At 42.5% G+C, this 24,857-nt stretch overlaps 1 protein-coding gene across 1 annotated transcript in view; it reads right to left on the bottom strand.

The window, feature by feature from the left end:
* OPCML (opioid binding protein/cell adhesion molecule like) overlaps positions 1-24,857 on the bottom strand; it is a 653,953-nt gene that overhangs the window by 121,479 nt on the left and 507,617 nt on the right. The window contains exon 3 of the mRNA XM_033918426.1: positions 17,542-17,667. Coding sequence (XP_033774317.1) covers positions 17,542-17,667 — 126 coding nt within the window. The remainder of the gene's footprint in view (positions 1-17,541; positions 17,668-24,857) is intronic.

Below are 24,857 nucleotides of genomic sequence, written 5' to 3'. Positions count from 1 at the left end.
TTTAAAGTGGAAATAGGAGGGGAAAAATAAGTTTTTAGGGAATTTAAGTTGGCATTTAAAACACATGCACAGAATATTATTAAGTCAGAGAGAAGCTGTCCTCCTCTCCTCATCGGGTGCACTTCTCTGCTTCTGTTATATATTCTTCCTAAAAACACCTCTCCTCCTTCAGTTTCTTTGATTGTTCTATTTTTATCCCTTCCCACCATTTTCCTTTATGCCTTCTTTTCTATCCCAACCTCAGTCTTTCACGTCTTAATACTATATGTATATTTCTCTCCCATCTTACATTCATTCCATTGTTTGCACTACCCTTTTCATCCTTCTCATTAATAAATTCAATTGGCCTCTTTCTTCCCCACACTCATTTTTTTGTGTGTGTGTTTGTTCTTCTGTAGGTAGTCTCTCTCCTCCCCCTTTTTCTATTCTTCCCTCTCTCTCTAAGTCTATGTACACAGTGACAGAATGGGGACAGAGAATACACTTACAATAATGTGGGTAGCTCCAGGGAATGGAAAGAAAAGAGGAAGAGAAAAAAAATGCAGATAGTTTTAATTAGATCTTTGTGCCTACTGACTTACACTTAATATGCAAATTTTTAAGCCCTTCCATTACTAGGAAAAATGAGTGTTTTATTTAAATGTAAAGGTGATTTTGAAACTAGGAAGATAATTAAGCAGCAATAAAAAGCAAGACCCTGTTCCAAAAGCCAAATAATATACAAGGAAAGGAAAGTTCGAGCAAATATTAAAAAACCTACCTGAACCATGTTCCTCTTAGAAAGTTTGAATTGTTATTTATTTGAAGACTTATACCAAGGATTAAACAATGATATATCAGGGATTAAACAATCATGTGTCTAGTTTTGCGATAAACTAGACAAATTGCACTCCTTCTCCACTAAGTTGGGAATTTGATACGCATGGGAAGAGAAGCATGATTGGATTTCTCACAACGGAAAAAAAACAAAAGTCCCCATCGCCACCACACTTCTTACATCTCCCACATTTATGTTCTGGAATAATTGAAATGTTTAGTTGATCTGCAGCTCATGCAAGCTGTGAACTAAGGTAGGCAAAAGCTTGAAAACCAAAGGGTAATGTAGGAATCTCATAGAACAAAAGACAAGGGCAAAACCGTTTACGGAAGCAGGAATGAAACCAGGAGAAGACACTGAAAAGACAAGAGAGGAATTAAACTGCTATAGATGATTTTGATCTTTAGATACCCCTCTTCAGATTCATCAAGCCTACAAATCATTAGCATGTTAGTGATCTTTCCCATTTCCCTCCCTTTGCTCGGGGGAGGGCAGGGGGGGAGAGGAGGCACGGCTCATTAATGACTTTCACCAAACTGAGTGCATTGCTTCAAAAATGCTGGAACTAATGATCATATCTCACTTCAAGAATGTTAAAAACTCCCACCCCCCAATCCTGCTGAGAAGAAAGGGGGCAGAAGGCAAGGTCAATGGTCCCTACCTCTTATCTATGTGATAGAATAACATCTAAGGGCAGCGTGCTTGAATGGAGTGATATATGCCATCAGCAAATCCTACTGTGCTTCAGACAGAGAGTAGCAATCAGTATTTGGTTTAATGAGGCTATTTCCCTTAGCAGCCTTGATCCCAAGATAACCTGGAGCTAAAGTCTTCTCTCAATCAGCTCCCTGTGATTAGCAAGACTACAGTAAATAGTACACTACAATTTTAAAACATCCAACAAAAAAATATATTTATTTGCTTTCCCTCATATGCCCTATTCGACCATGCATAGGAACAAATATCTAATTAATTATGAACTGTGGAGCTACTGGTGGATAGGATATACTTTAGATATATGTGTCAACCCAGCTCATTCACTACAAGTTAACATGGTTTGGAAGCACCATAGGTCAGCATTTAAGTAATGCTCAAAGACTGGTTCAAGGGAAGAACAGTGATTAAGTGCTGCTAGACTGAGGAAAGGAAAGCACTTCTAAACAACCCATAACCAATGAATTGGATTGTAGCTGCATCAGACGCTGATCAATTACAATGAAAGTGATGTTAATAACATTCATTTGCAAAAATAGAGCATATGCTTGCAAGAGCAAAAGAGCATGCATATGGCAGAAAAACCATACGGAGACCCCATATGGTATAAGACGCCTTGTTAGTCCTTAGTATACATTCCATTTATAACATGAAGCAAAGTTAGTGAACCTGCATCTTTGCAAAAGGAATATCTTGTTTGCCTTCACTGATTTACTGTAGAAGATATTAATAACTCTGATTCCTCATCACTGCCACCCTTCACTCACACTCTTAGAGTAATTAAGTTGTCTTTATGTATGTGGTTCAAGGGGAAGACAATATTGATGAGTAGGAGTATCACATATGGATGAAATAAGATTATTAGCAAGTTAAATGACATGATTCCTTATGTAGAAGTGGCAAAAATTGAGAACTAAACAAGTTAAGTGTTTATCACTCTCTGGCAAATGTATAACTCATTTTGAATATTAGCCCAATGGTCTGTCTTGGGGGCAATTTCTCCAAACGGGTTAGTTTGTTAGTCTTGCAAATGTCATAATATGAATGAACCTCACTCCTAAGCCAGGGTATGTGGAGTATGACCGATGTCTTTCAAATTGACTGCTAACACTCGTCAAAGAACTTGCATTTTGCCAAAGAGAGCTTCTTTCTGGAGTTTATAAGATAGATTATGTCCTTTATGGTATCTACTGTAGAGTTTCTTTAACTTTCTTGCCAATATGGAGCACTGGTCAATTTCTGATGCACATCTTCTTGGAGCTCTGAAACATGCAACCATGCCAGCTAAAGTGTTGTGGCTACTGTTGCTTATAACTAAATAATGTATTGATATATCATCATTGGATCTGATTCAGTGTTTGCTACATTCTTCTATATTAAACATCTGCAACCAACCCCCTCTTTTACAAAGATGTGTTAGCCATTTTAGCGCGTGCTAAATCCACGTGCGCGCTAAACACTAACGCATTCATAGACTGAGGGGTCCTTTTACAAAGGCGCGGTAGCGGTTTAACGTGCAGAATACCGCATGTTAAACCGCATGCCGCGCTAGTACCTAACGCCTCCATTGACGAGGCGTTAGGATTTTAGGCTGCCGCGGGGGTTAGCGTGTGATGAAATGTTCGACGCGCTAACCCCCGTAGCGTGCCTTGATAAAAGGAGCCCTAACATGTATGCATTAGCATTTAGCTCAGACGTAGATTTAGGGCGCACTACAACGCATAGCGCACCATTGTAAAAGGAGCCTTAAATCTATTTTAGCTCATCCTGAAAAGTGTTGCAAACAAGTAAGTGTCTGTGTCATTGAACAAGTGTCTGTGGCTCCACTAAAGACACAAGAATCTGATAAGTTGCTTTAGAGGCCAACATAGTTGTTTGAAAGGTCATTTTTCTTACCTGACCTAGTATCTTAGGACCTTTGCCAGAAAGTGGACCGGAAAAATCCTTCAATAATATTATTTTTTCATTGCTACTGATTGATGTTCCAAGTACTTTGTGATTCAATTTGTTACCATACTTTCTAATAGCTTGACATGAAGTGGGATTGAAGCTGCTGGTCTGTAATTCTTGACATCGTTCATGTCTCCATTTTGATCTTTAGGGATGGGTGTTAGGAATAATTTTTCCTAGGTATTTGGGGAATACTCCTTTTTCTAGTGAGCCATTCAGCCAGTCATATAGATAGTTGAATTATATTTTTGATGAATTTTTTGGGAGGAAAGTTGGGCAGACACCTAATGGGTATTGGCAGAAACTTAATGGGTATTGGCAGAAACTTCCTCCGCCCGACGCCGTGCAAGCAGGAGGACTCTGCTCTCTCATAGAGCCCCTGCCGTTTCCAGCCACCGGGGATCACCGACGCAACCTGACTTTTGAGTCGGATTTTTTCTTCAGCCCTTGAGGGCCACCGAAAGCCTCCCCCCTCCCAGCGACTTCCTAGGCAGAGGGAGGAAGTTTCTGCCATCTTGTCCCTCCTTCCTCCGCCCGACGCCGTGCAAGCAGGAGGACTCTGCTCTCTCATAGAGCCCCTGCCGTTTCCAGCCACCGGGGATCACCGACGCAACCCGACTTTTGAGTCGGATTTTTTCTTCAGCCCTTGAGGGCCACCGAAAGCCTCCCCCCTCCCAGCGACTTCCTAGGCAGAGGAAGGAGGAAGTTTCTGCCATCTTGTCCCTCCTTCCTCCGCCCGACGCCGTGCAAGCAGGAGGACTCTGCTCTCTCATAGAGCCCCTGCCGTTTCCAGCCACCGGGGATCACCGACGCAACCCGACTTTTGAGTCGGATTTTTTCTTCAGCCCTTGAGGGCCACCGAAAGCCTCCCCCCTCCCAGCGACTTCCTAGGCAGAGGAAGGAGGAAGTTTCTGCCATCTTGTCCCTCCTTCCTCCGCCCGACGCCGTGCAAGCAGGAGGACTCTGCTCTCTCATAGAGCCCCTGCCGTTTCCAGCCACCGGGGATTACCGACGCAACCCGACTTTTGAGTCGGATTTTTTCTTCAGCCCTTGAGGGCCACCGAAAGCCTCCCCCCTCCCAGCGACTTCATAGGCAGAGGAAGGAGGAAGTTTCTGCCATCTTGTCCCTCCTTCCTCCGCCCGACGCCGTGCAAGCAGGAGGACTCTGCTCTCTCATAGAGCCCCTGCCGTTTCCAGCCACCGGGGATCACCGACGCAACCCGACTTTTGAGTCGGATTTTTTCTTCAGCCCTTGAGGGCCACCGAAAGCCTCCCCCCTCCCAGCGACTTCCTAGGCAGAGGAAGGAGGAAGTTTCTGCCATCTTGCCCCTCCTTCCTCCGCCCGACGCCGTGCAAGCAGGAGGACTCTGCTCTCTCATAGAGCCCCTGCCGTTTCCAGCCACCGGGGATCACCGACGCAACCCGACTTTTGAGTCGGATTTTTTCTTCAGCCCTTGAGGGCCACCGAAAGCCTCCCCCCTCCCAGCGACTTCCTAGGCAGAGGAAGGAGGAAGTTTCTGCCATCTTGTCCCTCCCTCCTCCGCCCAACGCCGTGCAAGCAGGAGGACTCTGCTCTCTATTAGAGCCCCTGCCTCTCCAGCCACCTCTCCAGCGAACTCTGAACAAAACCCATACACCCACTCCTATAATCATCTCAAATAACTACTAAACCTCAGTCTTCACAAATATAAAAAAAAAAAAAAAAAAATGGCACTGCGTACACCCAACCTCATCCTTGCCCTCATACTAATTGCCACATTTATAGCAAAATGGAAAACCACAGGCTACCAATTACAAACCATCCCTATCCTACCAACAACACACAGACCTGTTCAACATACCAGAAAACTGCATACCACTAGAACGCTAACTCCATGCCCAATATCCAGCCAAGCCAGCATCCCCACCATCTGGGGAAAAAGACCACCACCAAAGCCTAACTCAAACACACAAAAATACCAAACCTCACCAAGAACTATCATCTATACAACCACTATCCCCACCACAAAATACACTACAATTGCTTGCGCATATATGAACATCAGATCCGTCAGCCCAAAGGCAGAATTAATCAAAGATTGGCTGACCAAAGACAATCTAGGCTGTCTCTTCCTAACCGAAACATGGCTCACCTCTGAGTCAGATCCAAGCATCACAGAATTCTGCCCCAAAGGATATAAACTTGAATTAGTATGTCGAGAAAACAGAAGAGGAGGAGGTCTAGCAATCATAACAAAAAACAATCTCAACATCGACGTACTAACCAAGCACTCCACCCCTTATCTAGATCTGCTAGCCTGCCAAATATCTGACAAATCACTCAATGGAAACCTGAACTGTCTTATTTGCTACATTACACCAGGTAAATGGAACACCTCAAAACAAGAACTTGAAGAATTCATCTTCCAGAACTCACTCTCCTCCACACATAACTTGATCCTCGGAGACTTAAATCTCCACTTAGAAGATCAATCATCCAAACAAACAACAGATATACTCTCATACCTCAACACTTTATCCTATCAAATTCTCAACCCAGAACCCACACACGAAAAAGGTCATCAACTAGATATAGCAGCTTATTCATCTCCAAATCAAAACGAACAAAACATCTACATCTCAAACGGGTCCTGGCACCCAACTCTATGGTCAGATCACTACAAATATTCATTCACCATCAATTGGGCTCAAAATAACAACAAGCCCATCCCAAAGAAATCACTCATCAAGATCAGACCGAAAATCGAACCTCACACATTCTGGAACACAGTCGACCCCGAAATCGACCCCAATAACCCCAAAGAATTCATAAACAGTTGGCGGACCCTCAGTGAATCTACACTAAACGAACTAGCTCCAATAAAAAACAAAAACAAAATAGACAGACCATCTAATAAATGGTTCGACGACGAACTTCTACAACTAAAAAGAAAATGCAGACAATTAGAAAGGACATGGAAAAAACAAAAACACAATCACATCAAAGATGAATGGAAAATCCTAATCAAACAATACAATACCAAACTGAAGGAAAAACGAAAAAAACTACTACTCCAAACTCATCAGCACCGAAAAACCAGACACAAGAATACTTTTTAACATCGTAAGAAATCTCACTGATACCAAACCATTTCTCGCCACCCAAGGAAACCAAACTCCCACAGCCACCCAATTAGCAGATCATTTCAAACACAAAATCATCACAACCAGATCCACATTCAACAACTCAAGAACCAACATAGAAGAAATACGAATCAATCCCAAAACAGATGAAGCAATCCCAGCAGACAGGATATGGACAAACTTCCCAAAGATACAATGGTCAGACTTGGACAGGCTTTACAAAAAATACAGCAAATCCTCATGTGACTTAAACAACTGTCCCTCATACTTACTAGCAACAGCTTCCACCAAATTTAAAGCTAGCCTCACACTATGGCTTCAAACAACATTAAGTGAAGGTCATTTCCCACCGGAATTAGGAGAAATCATAATTACACCTATCCTAAAAGATCCCAAAGGTCCTATAGATAATCCTGCAAACTATAGACCAATCGCTTCAATCCCACTATACATTAAAATAACAGAAGGCCTTATCGCACAACACCTCTCCAACTACCTTGAAGACCATCACATACTACACCCATCACAATCCGGATTCAGATCCAACCATAGCACAGAAACTCTACTGGTATCACTATTAGACATTGTCCGACAACACCTCAGCAAAGGAAACAAGCTGCTTCTCATTCAACTCGATCTTTCTGCAGCATTCGACCTAGTTGACCATCACACGCTACTCCAGACATTAGACGCAATAGGAATCTCAGGTAATGTTTACAAATGGTTCCGAAGCTTCCTCAAAACACGTACATACAAAGTCAAATCAAAAGAGCACATATCCGACCCATGGTCAAACCCATGTGGAGTACCACAAGGATCACCATTATCACCCATATTATTTAACCTCTTCATAGCATCCCTAGGCATAACCCTAGACGCCCTAAACACAGTATCATTCAGCTACGCGGATGACATAACTATCCTCCTCCCCTTTAACATTCAAGACCCATTATCCACAAACCACCTGAAAATAATAATGGAAACGGTAGAAAAATGGATGTCAAGTCATAAACTAAAACTGAACTCGGAAAAAACTAAATTCCTACTACTAGAGAAGGAAAAAAAACCATCTCTCACAGAACTAGTACTAAATACAACCAAGTACCCAATGCAAAGTACACTCAAGATCCTGGGAATACAACTAGACAGAAACTGCACAATGCAGTCTCAAATCCACAAAATCATCCAAAGAGCTTTCTTCACAATACGTAACCTAAGAAAAATAAGAAAATTCTTCAACAAAGATCAATACAAGATAGTAGTACAATCCCTAGTACTAAGTATTGTAGATTACTGTAACAGCCTATACCTATCATGCCCAAACTACATGATAAAACAATTACAAACAGTTCAGAACACAGCCCTCAGAATCATCTACTCACTCGGCAAATATGACCACATCACCAAAGCATACCTAGACTCACACTGGCTACCAATAAAAGCAAGATCCCAGTTCAAATTCTATTGTCTACTATACAAAGTAATACATGGAACAGCCCCCAGCTACCTAAATAACAGACTACACCGTAACCTCTCACACAGACTAAGGAGAACTCAGAGCCTATTCACTCACCCCCCTCTCAAAGGAACACGACGAAAGAAACTATACGACAGCCTTTTAGCGACACAGGCAGCAAAGATCGATACTACCATCACCAATCTACTGACCAAATCTACAGACATTAAAGTATTCCGAAAAGAAATCAAAACTCATCTCTTCAAAAAACACTTCCCATCATCATAACCTCACAAAAGTATTAGAAAATGTTCTCACGACCACCTCCATCACCACCACCAGCAACACCCTGAATCCGAACAGTATTATCTCTATTCGTCTAAACAACCTATCACTATCAACTACCTGCTATCAATTTCTCCTGGAAAAGTCCAGACTAACAATTGTAACTGGACACTCTCTTGATTACATGTACTGCAATGCTACTGGAAATGTCCAGTCCTCTAACTTGTAATCCGCTTAGAACCGCAAGGCACAAGCGGAATAGAAATCACTAATGTAATGTAATGTAATGTAATGTATTGAAATTTGATGTATTTAGGTAGTAATCTTATCAACTCTGTTTCTGTGATTGGGGAGAATTCCTCCCAGTACCTCTCTGCTGGGCATTTTGTTTGTGGAGGGTTTTCTTTCTCTTGATTTTGTGCTGTTTCCTAGTACTCCTAAGCAGTTCACTGTGTTTCCTTTGTTAGTATCAATTCTGATGTGGTCTACTTTTGTTTTTTAAAAAAGGTTGCTAGTACAGCTGCTGTTGGGTTATTTGTTGATTTGGTTGTAAATTCAGTTCAGTTAGCTAGAAAGTGTATTATTTGAAATAATTTTTTTAAAAAATCTTGTTTCCTTTTATGATTTGTTTGGAATAATACTTACGTTTGGCTAGTTTTATTTGGGTTTTGTAGTGGTTGATCTTTAGTTTGTAGGTCTCTTTCTAAACTCGGATTGTTGAGTAAACTGTGCTCTTTAACCCCTCGGAGGGATTTTTTTTTTTTAAATCTTTATTTAGTTTTCAAAGCCAACAAAAAGTGCAATGATCAATGCTGAGCAAACTTTTATAGTTGGGGCAAAAACAGATCAGGATCAAGGCTGGAGTGTGCTTCAACAATGAATCCAGTAATTGTGAAATAGGGTCCGTGCTAGGCAGACTTCTATGGTTTATCCCCCAAAATTGGCAGGGAGAAAAAGAGATTAATGAAGAAGTGAAACCTGTATAGAGAAATGCTAATCCCTGTATAGCAATATCTACTTCCCCAAGTTCCATCTTTGTTTATGTCCAGTTGGTAAGGGGAATGATAAGAACATAAGAATTACCAAACTGGGACAGATCAAATGTTCATCAAGCACAGTATCCTGTTTTTAACAGTGGCCAATCCAGGTCACTAGTACCTGGCAAAAACCCTAGTGAAACAGATTTTATGCTGCTTATCCTAGGAATAAGCAATGGATTTCCCCAAATCATCTCCAAAACTTTTTTAAACCCTGCTAAGCTAACCAATTTCACCACATTCTCTGGAAACAAATTCCAGAATTTAATTACATGTTGTATGAAGAGATATTTTTGGAAAAAGTAAGCAAATGATTCACATTTACCCTTTCCATTCCACTCAGTATTTTATAAACCTCTATCATATTACCCCAGAGTCTTTTCTTTTCCAAGCAGAAGAGCCCTAGACACTTTAGCCTTTCTTCATAGGAAAGTTGTCCCATCCCTTTTAACATTTTCGTCACCCTTCTCTGTACCTTTTCTAATTCTGCTATATGTTTTTGGAGATACAGCAACCAGAATTGCACACAGGGCATACAAGGGCATTATAACATTTTCATCTTTGTTTTCCATTCCTTTCCTGATAATTCCTAACGTTCTTTTTGCTTTCTTAGCTGCCGCCACACTTTGAGGTTAGGGTTTCAACATATCCTCAATGATGACACCTACATTCTATTCCTGGGCAGTAACTCCTAATGTGGAACCCTGCATCACTTAGCTATAGCTCGGTTTCCTCTTTCCAACATGCATCACTTTGCACTTGCCCTGGAAGAACTTTAAAAATACCTGGAGATATCTCATAACTTATTGTGCTATGTAATTTTAATCTATATGTTAATTTGATGTCAATGCTAACAGATGTAGAAGATTTTTTTATTTTATTTATTTAGAATAATTGGCATTCTGCTTATCCATTAAATATGTTCCAAGTGGATTACAAATCAAATATTGACAGTAAAAGAGACAATACATACAAACAACAAAGTTAATATCATCAATCAGGCCAAATGCTATTTGAAAGAAGATCTTAACTTGCTTCCCAACCCCTCCCCCCAAATAATCCATTTCATGAATGAATTATTTAGCCATTAATGTTTGCTGGTGATATATTCCATCACCTAGACCAGTGACAGACAACACACAATCCCTTGTTAAACATATTTTGCATTCGGACTTACAAAGGAACCCACAATCCGAACCATGCAATATCCTTTTCTTAATAAATAGAAAAATGTGTCAGTCATATTCAAAGGTATCATCCTTTTCAGAGTTTGAAACATTAAATCAGGTGCACTTAACTTCAACGTGTCAACTCAGACATAGCTAATTCAATGTTTGTGGGCTATAACATGTAATATGCAAGTTCAGTGAGCCAAGTTGCAGCATTTTGTATCAGGTGTAAAACAATTAAGGCCCAATATTCAGCCAGCATTGATCAGCATTTGCTGACTGCCACTGGCATAAAACCTGCGCATTCAATGCCGGCCAGCAGTGAATTTCTGAGCTTGAGAAGCAGACTAACACATAGAGGGGCATAATCAAAAAAATGGTCTAAGTCCCCTTTTGGCCTAAGGTCTTAAGCGTTGAAAGTAGAAGCAGGGAAAATGTCCATTATCAAAAAAACATCCAAAAGGAGGGATTTTTTGATAATGGCCTGCCTCTACGTTCAGCTGTTTAAACGCCCAGACCACCACTATGTCTAAACTTACACCATATAATCAACCTACAAAAAGCCTAAGTCCCAAACGCCCAAAACAAGGACTTTTAGGCGAAGGAGGAGCCAGTCCTTCGCCTAAAAGCTGGATTCTGTAACCGGTGTCTGTCAAAAACAACACCGGTTATAGAATTCCTCCCCCCACCCCCACACACAACGATCCGGGCAGGAGGAAGCCCAAGCCCTCCTGCCCTGTCGAACTGTGAACCCCCCCCCCCCCCAACAACAACATCGGGGCAAGAGGGAGCCCAAGCCCTCCTGGCCTGGCAATCTCCAATCCCCCTCCCCCCACGATCTAGCCAGGAGGGAGCCCAAGCCCTCCTGGCCTGGTGACATCCCCTAACCCACAAACCCCACTAAAATACGGGCAGGAGGGATCCCGGGCCCTCCTGCCCTTGACGCAACCCCTCCATGACCGCCCCCCTGAACCCCCGAATGCCCCCCTGCCGACCCGCGACTCCTCCACCGACCCCACGACCCCCACACCCCCCTCCCCATACCTTACAAATAGTTGGTCAGACGGACAGTTGCCAAGCCCGTCCATCCAACAGGCCAGCCATCTCCATAATGGCTGGCCTTAGGGCCTGATTGGCCTAGGCGGCTCAAACCCTGCCCACAGGTGGGGCTTGAGGCGCCTGGGCCAACCGTTTAGAGGCAGGGGAAAGGCTTATGCTGGTTTTAGATACGTCTAAAACCAGCTTTGATTATGGGTACTTGGACGATCAGGCTTTTAGATCATCCAAGTACCCATTTAGGTCACTTTTTAGACTTTTTTTTAAATTATGAGCCCCATAGCCATTAAAGTAACATATTTATCAGCTAATCTATCATGGGTTACCACATGAAGATAAGACTGACTGTTATGCAGTCCTATTTATGTGATTAACTTGACTGATTAAAATTCTGAATATTAGCACTTAACCAGTCAAATACACATTCTGCCTCTGGAATGCCCCAAAATATCCAGTTTTTTAAGTTCAGTGCTAACAGATTTTTTTTCAGTGGCGATAAATGAAAATGACCGGTTAACCCTGAACAGACAAATTAACTGACCAGGAGCCATTTCTAGTTAGTTAAACTGTGATGAATATTGACCCTTAGAGGCACACACATAGATGATGCCATAGTAATCAATATTAATAAGCATTAAAGACTGTAGTAGTATTCTTAAGTCACCAAGGGGAAGATTCTCTACTGTTCGTGGTATAATCTGGTGGGCTGATATCGTGGCCACTATTGTAATGATTTCATAAAGAGAGGTCATTCTTTAAAAACACGCATGCAAATGAGATTCATGGAGAGCCGCGGAGGGTTGCTAAATTTGCATGGGATGAGTCACTGATGATAGCGATCGGTACATGCCACAGACCCGTACCTGCCAGGAATGTGAGATCCGCCCCCCCTACAATTCGATAAGAAGATCAACTGTTTTTACACCTAAGCAGCAATAGGACCAGCCGCCACTACCGGGAACCCTTTGCCACGATCCAGCCAGACATATAAGATCTTCCCCCAGCATTCCATTGGATAGATCAATCTACCTGCTTTTAAATATCAGCAGCAGTGGGAGAACAACTGCTTTAACACCTAAGTAGCAGCAAGACCAGCTGCCTATAATAGGAGCCCTTGCCCCGATCCAACCAGGCATGTGAGCTCCTCCCCCTATATCCCGTTTAAGAGATCAATCTACCTGCTTTAAATATCAGCAGCAGTAGAAAAACAACAAGCAGCAGCGAAACCTACCGCAACCACCAAGAGCCCACAGACCCAATCCTGCCAGGAGTGTGAACTCCTCCCCCTGCAGTCCATTGGAGAGATCAATCTGCCTGCTTTTAAATATCAGCAGCAGTGGAGATCAACTGCTTTTACACCTAAGCAGCAACGAGACCAGCCACAACCACCGAGAGCACACAGACCCGATCCTACCAAGAGTGTGAACTCTTCCCCCCATGCAATCCGCTAAGAAGATCGACTGTCGGCTCCGGGCGGCTTTCCCGCAGAGGAGAGAATCCTGCATTCACCGTGGGCCTCATCTGGGGCAGCCTCCTTGGAGCGGCTGGGGCACGGGCAGTGTGTCTGGGAGGGAATGCATGGATGGGAGAACATCGCAGGGGAGGAGACATAGGCATCCTGGGACTGTCTGCCAAGTCTCTTCCCTGAAGAAGCCCTTTCTGGAAACGTCAATCGCTCCTCCTAAACTTACTTGCTCCACTTCATCACTGACGCTGAAACCGTGGATTGAAGACAAAGTTTTATTTTATTTTTCTTTCCAGCTTATGATTTATCTTTAATCTTATCTATTGTTTTGCCTTTTGTCTTTGTTTTGTTCTATTTCTATCATTTAAATTTCTCCAGAATTCTACTGTTCAACGGCTCCCCCTTCTGCTTCTATTCCTTTCTCTCCTCTCTTCTACCTTCCAAAGTATTTAGATCAATGCTGTCTTGTTAAAATGTTTATTTTATTTTTATTTTTCCTCTAACTCTACTTTTCACTTCTCTATTACCCTCCAGGTACTTTAGTTAGATTGTGAGCCTTCGGGACAGTAAGGGAATTTTTCAAGTACCTTTCTTATTTCTAATCTTAATGTATATTTTCTGTAAACCGCTTAGAACCTAACGGATGTAGCGGTATATAAGAAATAAATTACATTACATTACATTACATTAAAAAAAAGAGAGACCCTAAAATGAAGATCGGCAGGAGGGATGACCATTCCCTCCCCCAGCCCCCAGCTGCCAGCATTGGGAGGGATACCCACTCCTTCCCACCACCACCATCATCCTCAAGCAACACCCCACCCCCCGGCAACTGGAGAGATGCCCACTTCCTCCTGCCACCACCATAGTGCCACTGATAACCCCCCACCCCCACCCCTCTACCTTCTTCAGGAAGGCCAGTCAGAGGGATACCTATTCCCTCTGGCCTGCAGGCCCACCTGGAATGTGCTTGGGAGGAGCCTAAGGCTCTGATTTGCACAGGCACTTAGACCCCTCTCTGATGCATCCCAGGATGCACCAGGAAGGGGAAAGCCCACCATTTTGAAGAGGCAAGACTGTCAGCCAAAGGTAGTAGGCATTCCTCTGATGGGTCTTCCTGAAAAGGTTTTTTTTGGGAGGAGCATCAGGGGCACGACGGCGATAGTGGAATAGTGAGTATCCCTCCTTCCGATCTTCAATTTAGGGTCTTTTTTTATTTGCTGGGGGGGAGGGGGAGGAGTGTCTGAACTGTCAAACCTTACTTTCCTGTCAGTCCCTGAGCCAATCAGTGCTTAGGTACTGGTAGGAAAGTAAGGCTACTACAGCTCAGACTCTGCAGGACAAATTTGCCCACAAATGTACAACAATGAGGTTAGGGAATCACCTAGAAATTGGAACTACTAGCGAGGTGATTAAATTTGCAGATGACACTAAACTGTTCAAAGTTTTTAAAACACATGCAGACTGTGAAAAACTGCAGGAAGACCTTAGGAAACACTGCACAACAATTTTTTGGTTAAGTCTTGATTCCTGAAAAGTTTTTGGTGATTATGACAGGTACCAACTTGGTATGCTCAAATATGGTTTTGGTTTTACTGCATCACGTAAGAACTATGAGAAATAGACATTTTTATGTTTACTGACAATAAAATATATAGTCAAGTTTACGTTTCGCACAAGCGACTAAATGAAACAGAATTAAAAGTGTTTTGCTCCCGAGTTTCTTTTATATTCAGTGTCTGGTGCATCACGTTGTAGCATCCAACAATAGTCGGCAAGCATTGACGGATTCCAATTGCCCTGGTATCGTTTCTCCATCGTAGCTATGTCTTGATGAAACCTTTCACCGTGCTCGTCACTCACAGCACCGAGATTTGCGGGGAAGAAGTCCAAGTGTGAATGGAGGAAATGAATCTTGAGTGACATATTGCACTTCATTCTCTTGTATGCTTTGAGAAGTTTGTCTACCAGCTGAATGTAGTTTGGGGCTCTGTAATTGCCCAGAAAATTGTCAACAACGTCTTTCAAGGCTTTCCAGCCAATTTTTTCCGGCCCAACTAACAGATCTTCAAATCGCTTGTCACTCATAACATGTCTGATCTGGGGGCCAACAAAAATACCCTCTTTGATCTTGGCATCAGTTATTCTTGGGAACATCTGTCTTAAATAACGAAAACCTTCCCCTTCCTTGTTCATTGCTTTCACAAAATTCTTCATGAGTCCCAGTTTAATGTGAAGAGGAGGCAAAAATATCTTTGTCGGGTCAACAAGCGATTCATGTGCTACATTTTTCTGTCCTGGAACTAACTTTTTACGGAGTGGCCAGTTCTTTCTAGAATAGTGCGACTCTCTGTCTCGGCTGTCCCATTCGCAGATGAAACAGCAGTACTTTGTATAGCCAAGCTGCAGTCCTAGTAACAGAGCAACGACTTTGAGGTCTCCACAGATATTCCAGTTATACCTGGTATACTGGACATACTTTAGTAACATTTCCATATTCTCATATGTTTCTTTCATATGTGCTGCATAGCCAACAGGTACTGAAGGATAAACGTTGCCATTGTGCAACAGAACAGCTTTCAGGCTTAACATTGACGAATCAATGAAAAGACGCCACTCTTCCGGGTTGTGATCACAACCAAAGACCGAGAACAATCCTTCAATGTCACAACAGAAACAGAGACTGTCGACTTGTGCAAAAAATTTGGTTATATCATGATGCCGGTCTCGAAACACAGAAATTTTCGTACCTGGTGATAGCAAACACCATTCCTGCAGTCTCGAACCTAGCAGCTCAGCTTTTGCTTTTGACAGACCCAAATCTCTGACCAAATCGTTCAATTCGGACTGTGTTATCAGATGTGGATCGCCTGATGAGGATGGTTCAAAATCCGGGTCAATGTCACTGTTAGAACCCTGCACTGCAGTTTCTTCATCTGGTTCGTCTAAGGTCCAATCCTCTGGTGGTTTCGGAACTGGAAGACTGTCATCATGTGGCATGGGTCTCATTGCTGAAGGCAGATTAGGATATTCAATTGACTTCTTGTTTTTGGCAGAGAAACCAGACACATTAGTCAAACAGAAATAACAGTCCGTCACATGGTCTTTCTGTTCTCGCCATATCATCGGAACAGCAAATGGCATCGTCTTTCGAGTACCTCTGAGCCAGGCTCTCAGACTAACAGCACATGTCGCACAGCAAATGTGAGGCGCCCATTGCTTGTCTTGATCACCTATTTTGCAGCCAAAATACAGATGATAGGCTTTCTTTACAAGGGCAGTCATCGAACGTCTCTGAGGCGTAAGTGTATATTCCCCACAGATATAGCAGAATGTGTCGCGGCTGTTACGACACCGACGAGACATATTGCCCGACACCAAAACGTCTATAGCATCAAGCTTACTTACTGTTATATTGCTACAGCTACTATACTACTATACTTTACTATACTGATACTATATACACACACGGACTATCTATATTAACCAAATGAGCAGGATCGGTGTATGGAAGCCACCATTATAGCATGGTGAGACAGCGCAAGCTCGTTCAGACCTGCCCAGACATGCCCAGGATGTCATCTTCCATAAAACAGCTTCCAACCTGGCTAGATTTTATGCATGGACATACCCAGGCGGCACAAACCGTTGTTGATAAGACACTTATGGGAGAAAAAATTGTTTGCATCCAAATATAAGAAAAAATCACGACAAAATTGAAGATTTCTCTGAAATGGTACGTGATGGGTAATTTTTGATGTAATATTCATGATCAGCACCCAAAATTCTATAAGAAACACCCAGCAGTGTTCAGGAAGCAAAAACTTTGTTGTGCAGTGAAATTGGAAGACTGGGCATCCAAATGCCAGATGAAATTTAATGTGCACAAATGCAAAGTGTTGCACATTGGGAAGAATAATCCAAATCATAGTTATCGGATGCTAAGGACCACCTTGGATGTCAGTGCTCAAGAAAAGGATTTAGATTTCTAGCATTTGTATACAGACACTTCAAATTGTGTTTTTTTCCTTGTATCTACAGGCTGCTGAGAAGATGACAGGGATAACGTGACATCTTTACTCTGCTTCCCTCTTAAGCACTCTTGGATTTCTTTCACCATTTTTGAAACCCCTCTATTGGGACTCCCTAAATGTTCTGATTCAACAGTGTCCTTCAAGGATACTCTATACCGAACTATCTGCTCCTGGGCTACTGTTGGCTCCCCCCCCATCTTAGTTTAAAAGCTTCTCTATCTCCTTTTTAAATGTTAGCACTAGCAGCCTGGTTCCATCCCGGTTAAGGTGGAGTCCATCCTTTCGGAATAGGTTCCCCCTTTCCCAGAAGGTAGCCCATTGAGTTAAATCTATTCTTACTTTGTATGAAAATCAAGGGATTAAAGAATTTGGTATTCTTACAGACCTTCAAAACATACCCTCAAACCACCTTCCAGTTCCCCAGATCCCACTCACGTTTGCCAGAAAGGTGTCTCCACGTCACTGAGGGCTCAGGTCTACCAATGGCCAGGCACTGAAGCATTACACTACTGCCTTCATTCACTGTAATGTCTGAGGAAATGTTCAGGATCTGAGGTGGAACTGTAAGAAAAGAAGGAGAACAATGAAATGGAAACCATAGTGGGAATGAGATATCAGTCAGTTTTACCTAATCCACACTTCCTGCAGTTTTCAGCCCTGAGCCAAGGCCTAATCATAATCACAAGAGGTCACTGATAGCAATTTTGTGCATAAAACAGTGATTTCTGTATATAAGTAGGTCAAGCCTAAAAGGACACATGATGGGAAATTCTATAAATGGTGCACAAAATTAGGAGCTAATTCCACACCCAACTTTCAGAATGAAAGCATGTTCTAATGCAGGGGTAGGGAACTCCAGTCCTCAAGAGCCATATTCCAGTCGGGTTTTCAGGATTTCCCCAATGAATATGCATGAGATCTATTTGCATGCACTACTTTCAATGCATATTCATTGGGGAAATCCTGAAAACCCGACTGGAATATGCCTCTTGAGGACCAGAGTGCCCTACCCCTGTTCTAATGAATGCAAGGTACCCAAACACATTTGAAATTGCAGATTGGTGCAGAAGTACACCCAGTTTTTGGATAGCACCTAAATGTATCTACAGTATGTGTAACAGTAAAGGGGGCCTTTCCATGGAAGGAGCATGGGTGGCTTGGTGCCAAAGAAAATCAGCCCCAAGCATAATTCTATAAAGCGCCCCTTATAGAATCACACTTAGTACCAATGCCCACAACTAGCTTCAGGCGTCAGACTTGCGCCTGTTGAAACTTGGTATACATATTGACATCCAACTTAGGTGCACTGAGGCCATAGTTGATAAATTTGATGCCCAACTTTTTGGGGAACTCCCCTGACTCCACTCCCATGGAGTGACATGTTAGTAGAATTGGGTGTTATGCTTTATACAATAGGAATCAGAATATACTGCAGTTCTAAGTATAGATCTTTTAAAAAGTCATGACATGTCAGCATGTTTTATAGCAAACTAAATGGTTCATATTTAGTCTGTCCCTAGTTAATTCTTTCTCATAAATAACATGGCAAGCAGCTAAACCGATTCTGTGCTCTAGTATAGCATAGTTTGCTTAGATGGCTAAGGCTGCCTTCTAGGCTTGTTGAGTCTATGAGCCAGCTTTGAGTAATTCTTATATAGGAAGCTCCTGCAACAAAGATAGGTACTGGTATTGCATTGCTTTCACACTATATTTTGTTAATTGATTTTGTATCGAGAGTGTGCATATTATTCCTAAAACTGCTAAACCATAAATATCTCTACTGATAAAACAATAAAAGCAATTACAAAATTAGTTTGCCAGCACTTCAAAGTGCCACCTCATTGGTTGCTTACTATGGAATATTTAACACCATTTAACTAGGGAAAGAAAAGATCCCCCTTCCAAATTCAAGCGTCAGGTCTATTTAAAACATTCCACAAACAAAACCTTTTTGTTGTTGTTGTTTAAATGCAATATGGCATGATAATGAAAGGGTGTTACACAGTGCTATATTAATCCTGGTAACAAATATCTGAGCTGCCAAGATAGCTGAATACTCAAAATCTTGTTCCCCATCCCCTTTATTTCTGAAGGCAGTTGAAACAAAAGAGCTTGAAGGAGAAAGTTGACTTAAGCACTAGTGAAGGCTTGCATGCCATTAACTTGGCACATGTTTCAGATTAATAAGGTTCAACTCTATGCCAGCGACAACTCTGCTCTGTTCCCAAGCTATGGTGGGATCAGGGTAATAGTAAGGGGGAGGGGGTGAACTGCCTCAGGTGCTGTCTTGGTGGGGGCACCTGCATCTCTCAGCCCCCACCCCATGCTATGCTCATGCCCTCCCTTCTCTGCCCTCTGTACCTCTTTAAAAATAAGCCAAATTGAAATTTCCACAATTGAGGGTAATTCTATAATTCAGCGTCTGCAATTAGGCTTCCACAGGGCACATGGATGGAGTCTGTTGTATAAAGGAATCTAGGCACCTCAGTTATTTTATAGAATACTAGCATAACTGCCTATCAATATGCATTTAAATTCAGAAACTCCTACTTATGCCAGCCATAGAGCGGCGTCAGTGTGTGCAGCTAAGCATACCAGGAATCCATATAATTTTCAGTATTCTATAAGTTACATTCCCTAAGTTAAAGCCCTGCCATGTCCAACCTGTGTTCCACCCATGTTTATGCTCCTTTGCAAATATAAGCAATGTACGTTAAGTGTAGAAAATATTTCATCATTCAACTTGTAATTAAACTCTGGAATTCATTGCCAGAGAATGTGGTGAAAGTTAGTTTAGCAGGATTTAAAAAAGATTTGGATATCTTCCTGAAAGAGAAGTCCATATGTCATTATTAAGATGGATGTGGGACATCCACTGTTTATTTTAAGAAGCATTAATCGGTTTTATTCTTTGGGATCTTGCCAGGTACTTGTGACCTGGGTTGGCCACTGTTGGCGACAGGATACTGGGCTTGATAGAACTGTGGTCTGTCCCAGCATGGCAACTCTTATGTCTTATGGATATTTGCAGAATATTGATTAGTCAACATACTAGCATTTATGCACATAAATTCACATACAATATGCAAACAAATTTGATTTGATTTGAATTATTATGTTTGATATACCACTAGCATATGAGTATTAATCAGGTTATAATAGTAATACAATAGAAATGCGAGATTATCCCTCTCTGTCCCAGTGTGCTCACAATCTAAATATACAGTAGTGGTTACGGAAGAAGCATTTAATTACATGCTAGAGCAGTGGTCTCAAACTCAAACCCTTTGCGGGGCCACATTTTGGATTTGTAGGTACTTGGAGGGCCGCAGAAAAAATAGATAATGTCTTATTAAAGAAATGACAATTTTGCATGAGGTTAAACTCTTTATAGTTTATAAAACTTTCCTTTAACAGTGAAAAGGAAAGATATATAAACTATAAAGAGTTTTACTTTATGCAAAATTGTCATTTCTTTAATAAGACATTAACTATTTTTTCTGCAGCCCTCCAAGTACTCTATTTTTTCTGCAGCACTCACATTTAAAGTTTAATATCTTTTCTTTCTCAAAACTGGCACATTTCAATCACTAAATTGAAAATAAAATCATTTTTCTACCTTTGTTTTGTAATTTCATGAGTCTCTGGTTGCACTTTATTCTTCTGACTGTGCATCCAATATTTCTTCCCTTCTTTCAGCCTCCTGTATGCTTCCTCTCCTCCAGACCTCATTCCCTCCTCCAACTTTTTCTTTCTTTCTCTATGTCTGTCTTTCTCTGTTTCTGTATTCCATTTTTTGCTTTGTTTCTGGCTCCCTTTCCCCCCCCCCCCCCCTTCTTTCTTTCTTTCTTCCTTCCTTCCTTCCCTCCCCCATGCCATCGCCGCCGGGGAATAGGCTGCTGCTGCTGCTGCTGCCGCCATCGGGAACAGGCCGAAATCTCCATGCTTCCCTTCTGCACGGGGCTGACCGCCCAACGTCAATTCTAACGTCAGAAAGGACGTTCCGGGCAGCCAGGCAGCGATTGGCTAGCCAGAACATCCTCTCGACGTCAGAATTGACGTCGGGCGACAAGAGAAGCAGGGAGATCAAAGAGCACGGTGTCAGCCTGTTCCCCGATGGCAGCGGTGGGAAGCAGGTTGGGCACCACTGCTCTAGACGAGCCGCACTCTAGGGAGAACAGTGGAGGATGGCGAGCTGTGCGGACCGCCCCCCCCCCCCCCCCCCTTGGTACTGGAGCAGCACCGTGTCTGGCCGGCTCGTTCCATTCAAAGCCACGGGTGGTGGCTCCTTGCGAGATCCGCGCCTGCGTCTGAAGCCTCTCTGATGTTGTGATGTCAGAGAGGCTTCCGATGCAGGAGTGGATAGCGCAAGGAGCTGCCAACCCGCGGCTTTGAACGGAACGAGCCGGCCAGACACGCTGCTGCTCCAAAAGGAAGAGAATGATCCAAATAAAACTTGGAGAGCCACAAATAAAACTTGGAGAGCCACATGCGGCCCGTGGGCCGCGTGTTTGAGACCGCTGTGCTAGAGATATGAAAAGAAAGAAGAGTATGTTCATGTAAATATAAGCACCTAACATTATTGAATTACCGTTATTAAGTCCACACCCAATGCATGCTTTCCACCCCTCCTTCAAGTGAAATATAAAAATACATTGCAAGAATAAAAGAATCTCAAGGGCCTTCTATGCAATAAAGAATTTGCAGATGGCACTAAACTATTCAAAGCATGTGGATTGTGAAAAATTGCAGGCAGACCTTAGGAAATTGGAAGACTGGGTGTTAAAGTGGCAGATGAAATTTAATGTGGACAAATGCAAAGTGATGCACATTGAGAAGAATAACCTGAATCACAGTTACTGGATGCTAGGGTCTACCTTGGGGGTTAGCACCCAAGAAAAGGATCTGGGTGTCATCGTAGACAATACAATGAAACCTTCTGATTAATGTGTGGCGGCAGCCAAAAAAGCAAACAGGATGCAAGGAATGATTAAAAAAGGGATGGCTAACAAGACTAAGAAGGTTATAATGCCCCTGTATCGCTCTATGGTGCAACCTCATCTGGAGTATTGCGTTCAATTCTGGTCTCCTTATCTTAAGAAATATAGAGTGGTGCTAGAAAAGGTTCAAAGAAGAGCGACCAAGATGATAAAAGGGATGGAACGCCTCTCATATGAGGAAAGACTAAAAAGGTTAGGGCTCTTCAGCTTGGAAAAGTGACGGCTGAGGGGAGATATGATTGAAGTCTACAAAATCTTGAGTGGAGTAGAACGGGTAAAAGTGGATCGATTTTTCACTCTGTCAAAAATTACAAAGACTAGGGGACACTCGATGAAGTTGTAGAGAAATACTTTTAAAACCAATAGGAGGAAACATTTTTTTCACTCAGAGAATGGTTAAGCTGGTTTTAAGAAAGGTTTGGACAATTTTCTGGAGGAAAAGTCCACAGTCTGTTATTGAGAAAGACATGGGGGAAGCCACTACGTGCCCTAGATTGGTAGCTTGGAATATTGCCTCTCCTTGGGTTTTGGCCAGGAGCTAGTGACCTGGATTGGCCACTGTGAGAACTGGCTACTGGGCTTGATGGACCATTGGTCTGTTCCAGTAAGGCTATTCTTAAACTTAAAAGCCTTGCTTATAAAAGTAGACTTGCCATTCATTTGGCAAGATTTATGAACCTAATTTATGAGTCTAGTGCTGAAAACAATGTTAAGCTCCTTTTCTCCCTGCCTTAAATCTGATCCTGTTGCCACACAATTGTTATGTTCCTATGGATCTGATTGTCAGCTATCAGTGATCAGCATTAAACCTGGAAATTCAATGCCAGGTCATAGAGTGGAGGTGTGGCCTAGTGGTTAGAACTGCTGCGCCAGCACCTTGAGGTTGTGAGTTCCATCCCAACCTGCTCCTTGTGACTTTGAGCAAGTCATTTAATCTCTCTATTGCCCCAGTTACCAGAGGGTTTAAAAAAAAAAAAATTATTGCCTTCTCATGAAGGATTCACCCAAAGCAACTTACAATTCATTGAATAGTAATCAGGTATTCTTAAGTATTTTTTCTATCAGTCCTGGCAGGCTCACAATTTAACTGTGGTACATGGGTCAATGGAGTGTTAAGTGACTTGGTCAGAGTCACAAAGAGCAGGCTAGGATCAAACTTACAACCTAGGGGTGCTGAGGCAGCAGCTGTTATCACTAGGCCACTCCTCCATTCCAATTAAATTGTGAGCCTACAAAGGACAGATAGGGAAAACTCAAACAAATCTCTGTAACACTGGAAGATGCAATGGGTAAATTGCACAAATTAAACATTTATTTTGCAATATGAAATATGGGCATTAAGGAATCTGTTTTGGTGTAAGTGCTGGTCGCTTATTTTGTGAGTATTTTTATTATGTATGTTTACATCATGAGATAACTACAATATTGCAAAAGATGAAGTGGAGAAATATAAATAAAGTAGCGCAAAAAAAACTCCACTTAAAGGTAGCTGAGAGCCTGCTCAAATGGAAGAAAAAGCCTCAGGTTTTATCGGCAGAGCTCAAGCTCAAACCACCACCTCCACATCATTGGCAAAAAAAACTTCCATAGAGTGACAACTCGCTGTTGAGGTTTAAAATAATTGAGGACTGATAAATTTTGTAACTGAAGCCACTGTTTAAAGCAGTCTGTTAAAATGCCAATGATGTGGAGGTGGTGGTTTGAGCTCTGAAACATAGAAACATAGAAAGATGACGGCAGATAAGGGCTACAGCCCATCAAGTCTGCCCATACCATTGACCCCCTTTTAAGTCTACTGGCCCCCTTAACTCTACTGACCTGCTCTATTAAGTCTATATCCTAGCGACCCTATTCATTGGTAGGACTCTCGCAGTGATCCCACATAGATATCCCATTTATTCTTGAAGTCTGGGATACTGCGGGCCTCGATCACCTGTACTGGAAGCTTGTTCCAATGCTCTATCACTCGTTCCGTGAAGAAGTACTTCCTGACGTCTCCACGAAACTTCCCTCCCCTGAGTTTGAGCGGATGTCCTCTTGTGTTCGAGGGTCCTTTGAGAAGAAAGATATCATCTTCCACCTCGACCCGACTCATGATGTACTTAAATGTCTCAATCATTTCTCCCCTCTCCCTACGCTCCTCGAGAGTATAGAGCTGCAATTTGTTCAGTTTCTCTTCGTACGAGAGACCATCCTGGTGGCCATCCGCTGAACCGACTCAATTCTGAGCACATCTTTACGGTAATGTGGCCTCCAAAACTGCACACAGTATTCTGTGGTCTGTATTCAGAATTCTGTATTCAGAGGTCTCACCATGGCTTTGTATAATGGCATCATGACCTCAGGCTTCCTGTTGACGAAACTTCTCTTGATACAACCGATCATCTGCCGTGCCTTAGATGAAGCCTTCTCCACTTGAGTAGCAGTCTTCATGTCTGCACTGATGATCACTCCCAAGTCTCGTTCTTCCGTAGTTTTGGTCAAAGTTTCTCCATTCAAGGTGTAAGTTCTGCATGGATTTCCATTTCCGAGATGCATGATCTTACATTTCTTGGCGTTGAAGCCCAGCTGCCAGACAGAGGACCAACTTTCTAAAGTACGGAGGTCATGTTCCATAGTATCCTGCAGATTGTAGCCGTTTATGATATTGCATAGTTTGGCATCATCAGCGAATAAAGTTACCTTACCTTGAAGCCCTTCAGTCAAATCCCTAATGAATATGTTGAAGAGGAGTGGACCCAGGACTGAGCC

Source organism: Geotrypetes seraphini, chromosome 13, assembly GCF_902459505.1.
Source record: "Geotrypetes seraphini chromosome 13, aGeoSer1.1, whole genome shotgun sequence".
NCBI lineage: Eukaryota > Metazoa > Chordata > Amphibia > Gymnophiona > Dermophiidae > Geotrypetes > Geotrypetes seraphini.
Note: the sequence above shows the minus strand (reverse complement) of the source record. Positions and strands in the feature narration are given on the sequence as shown.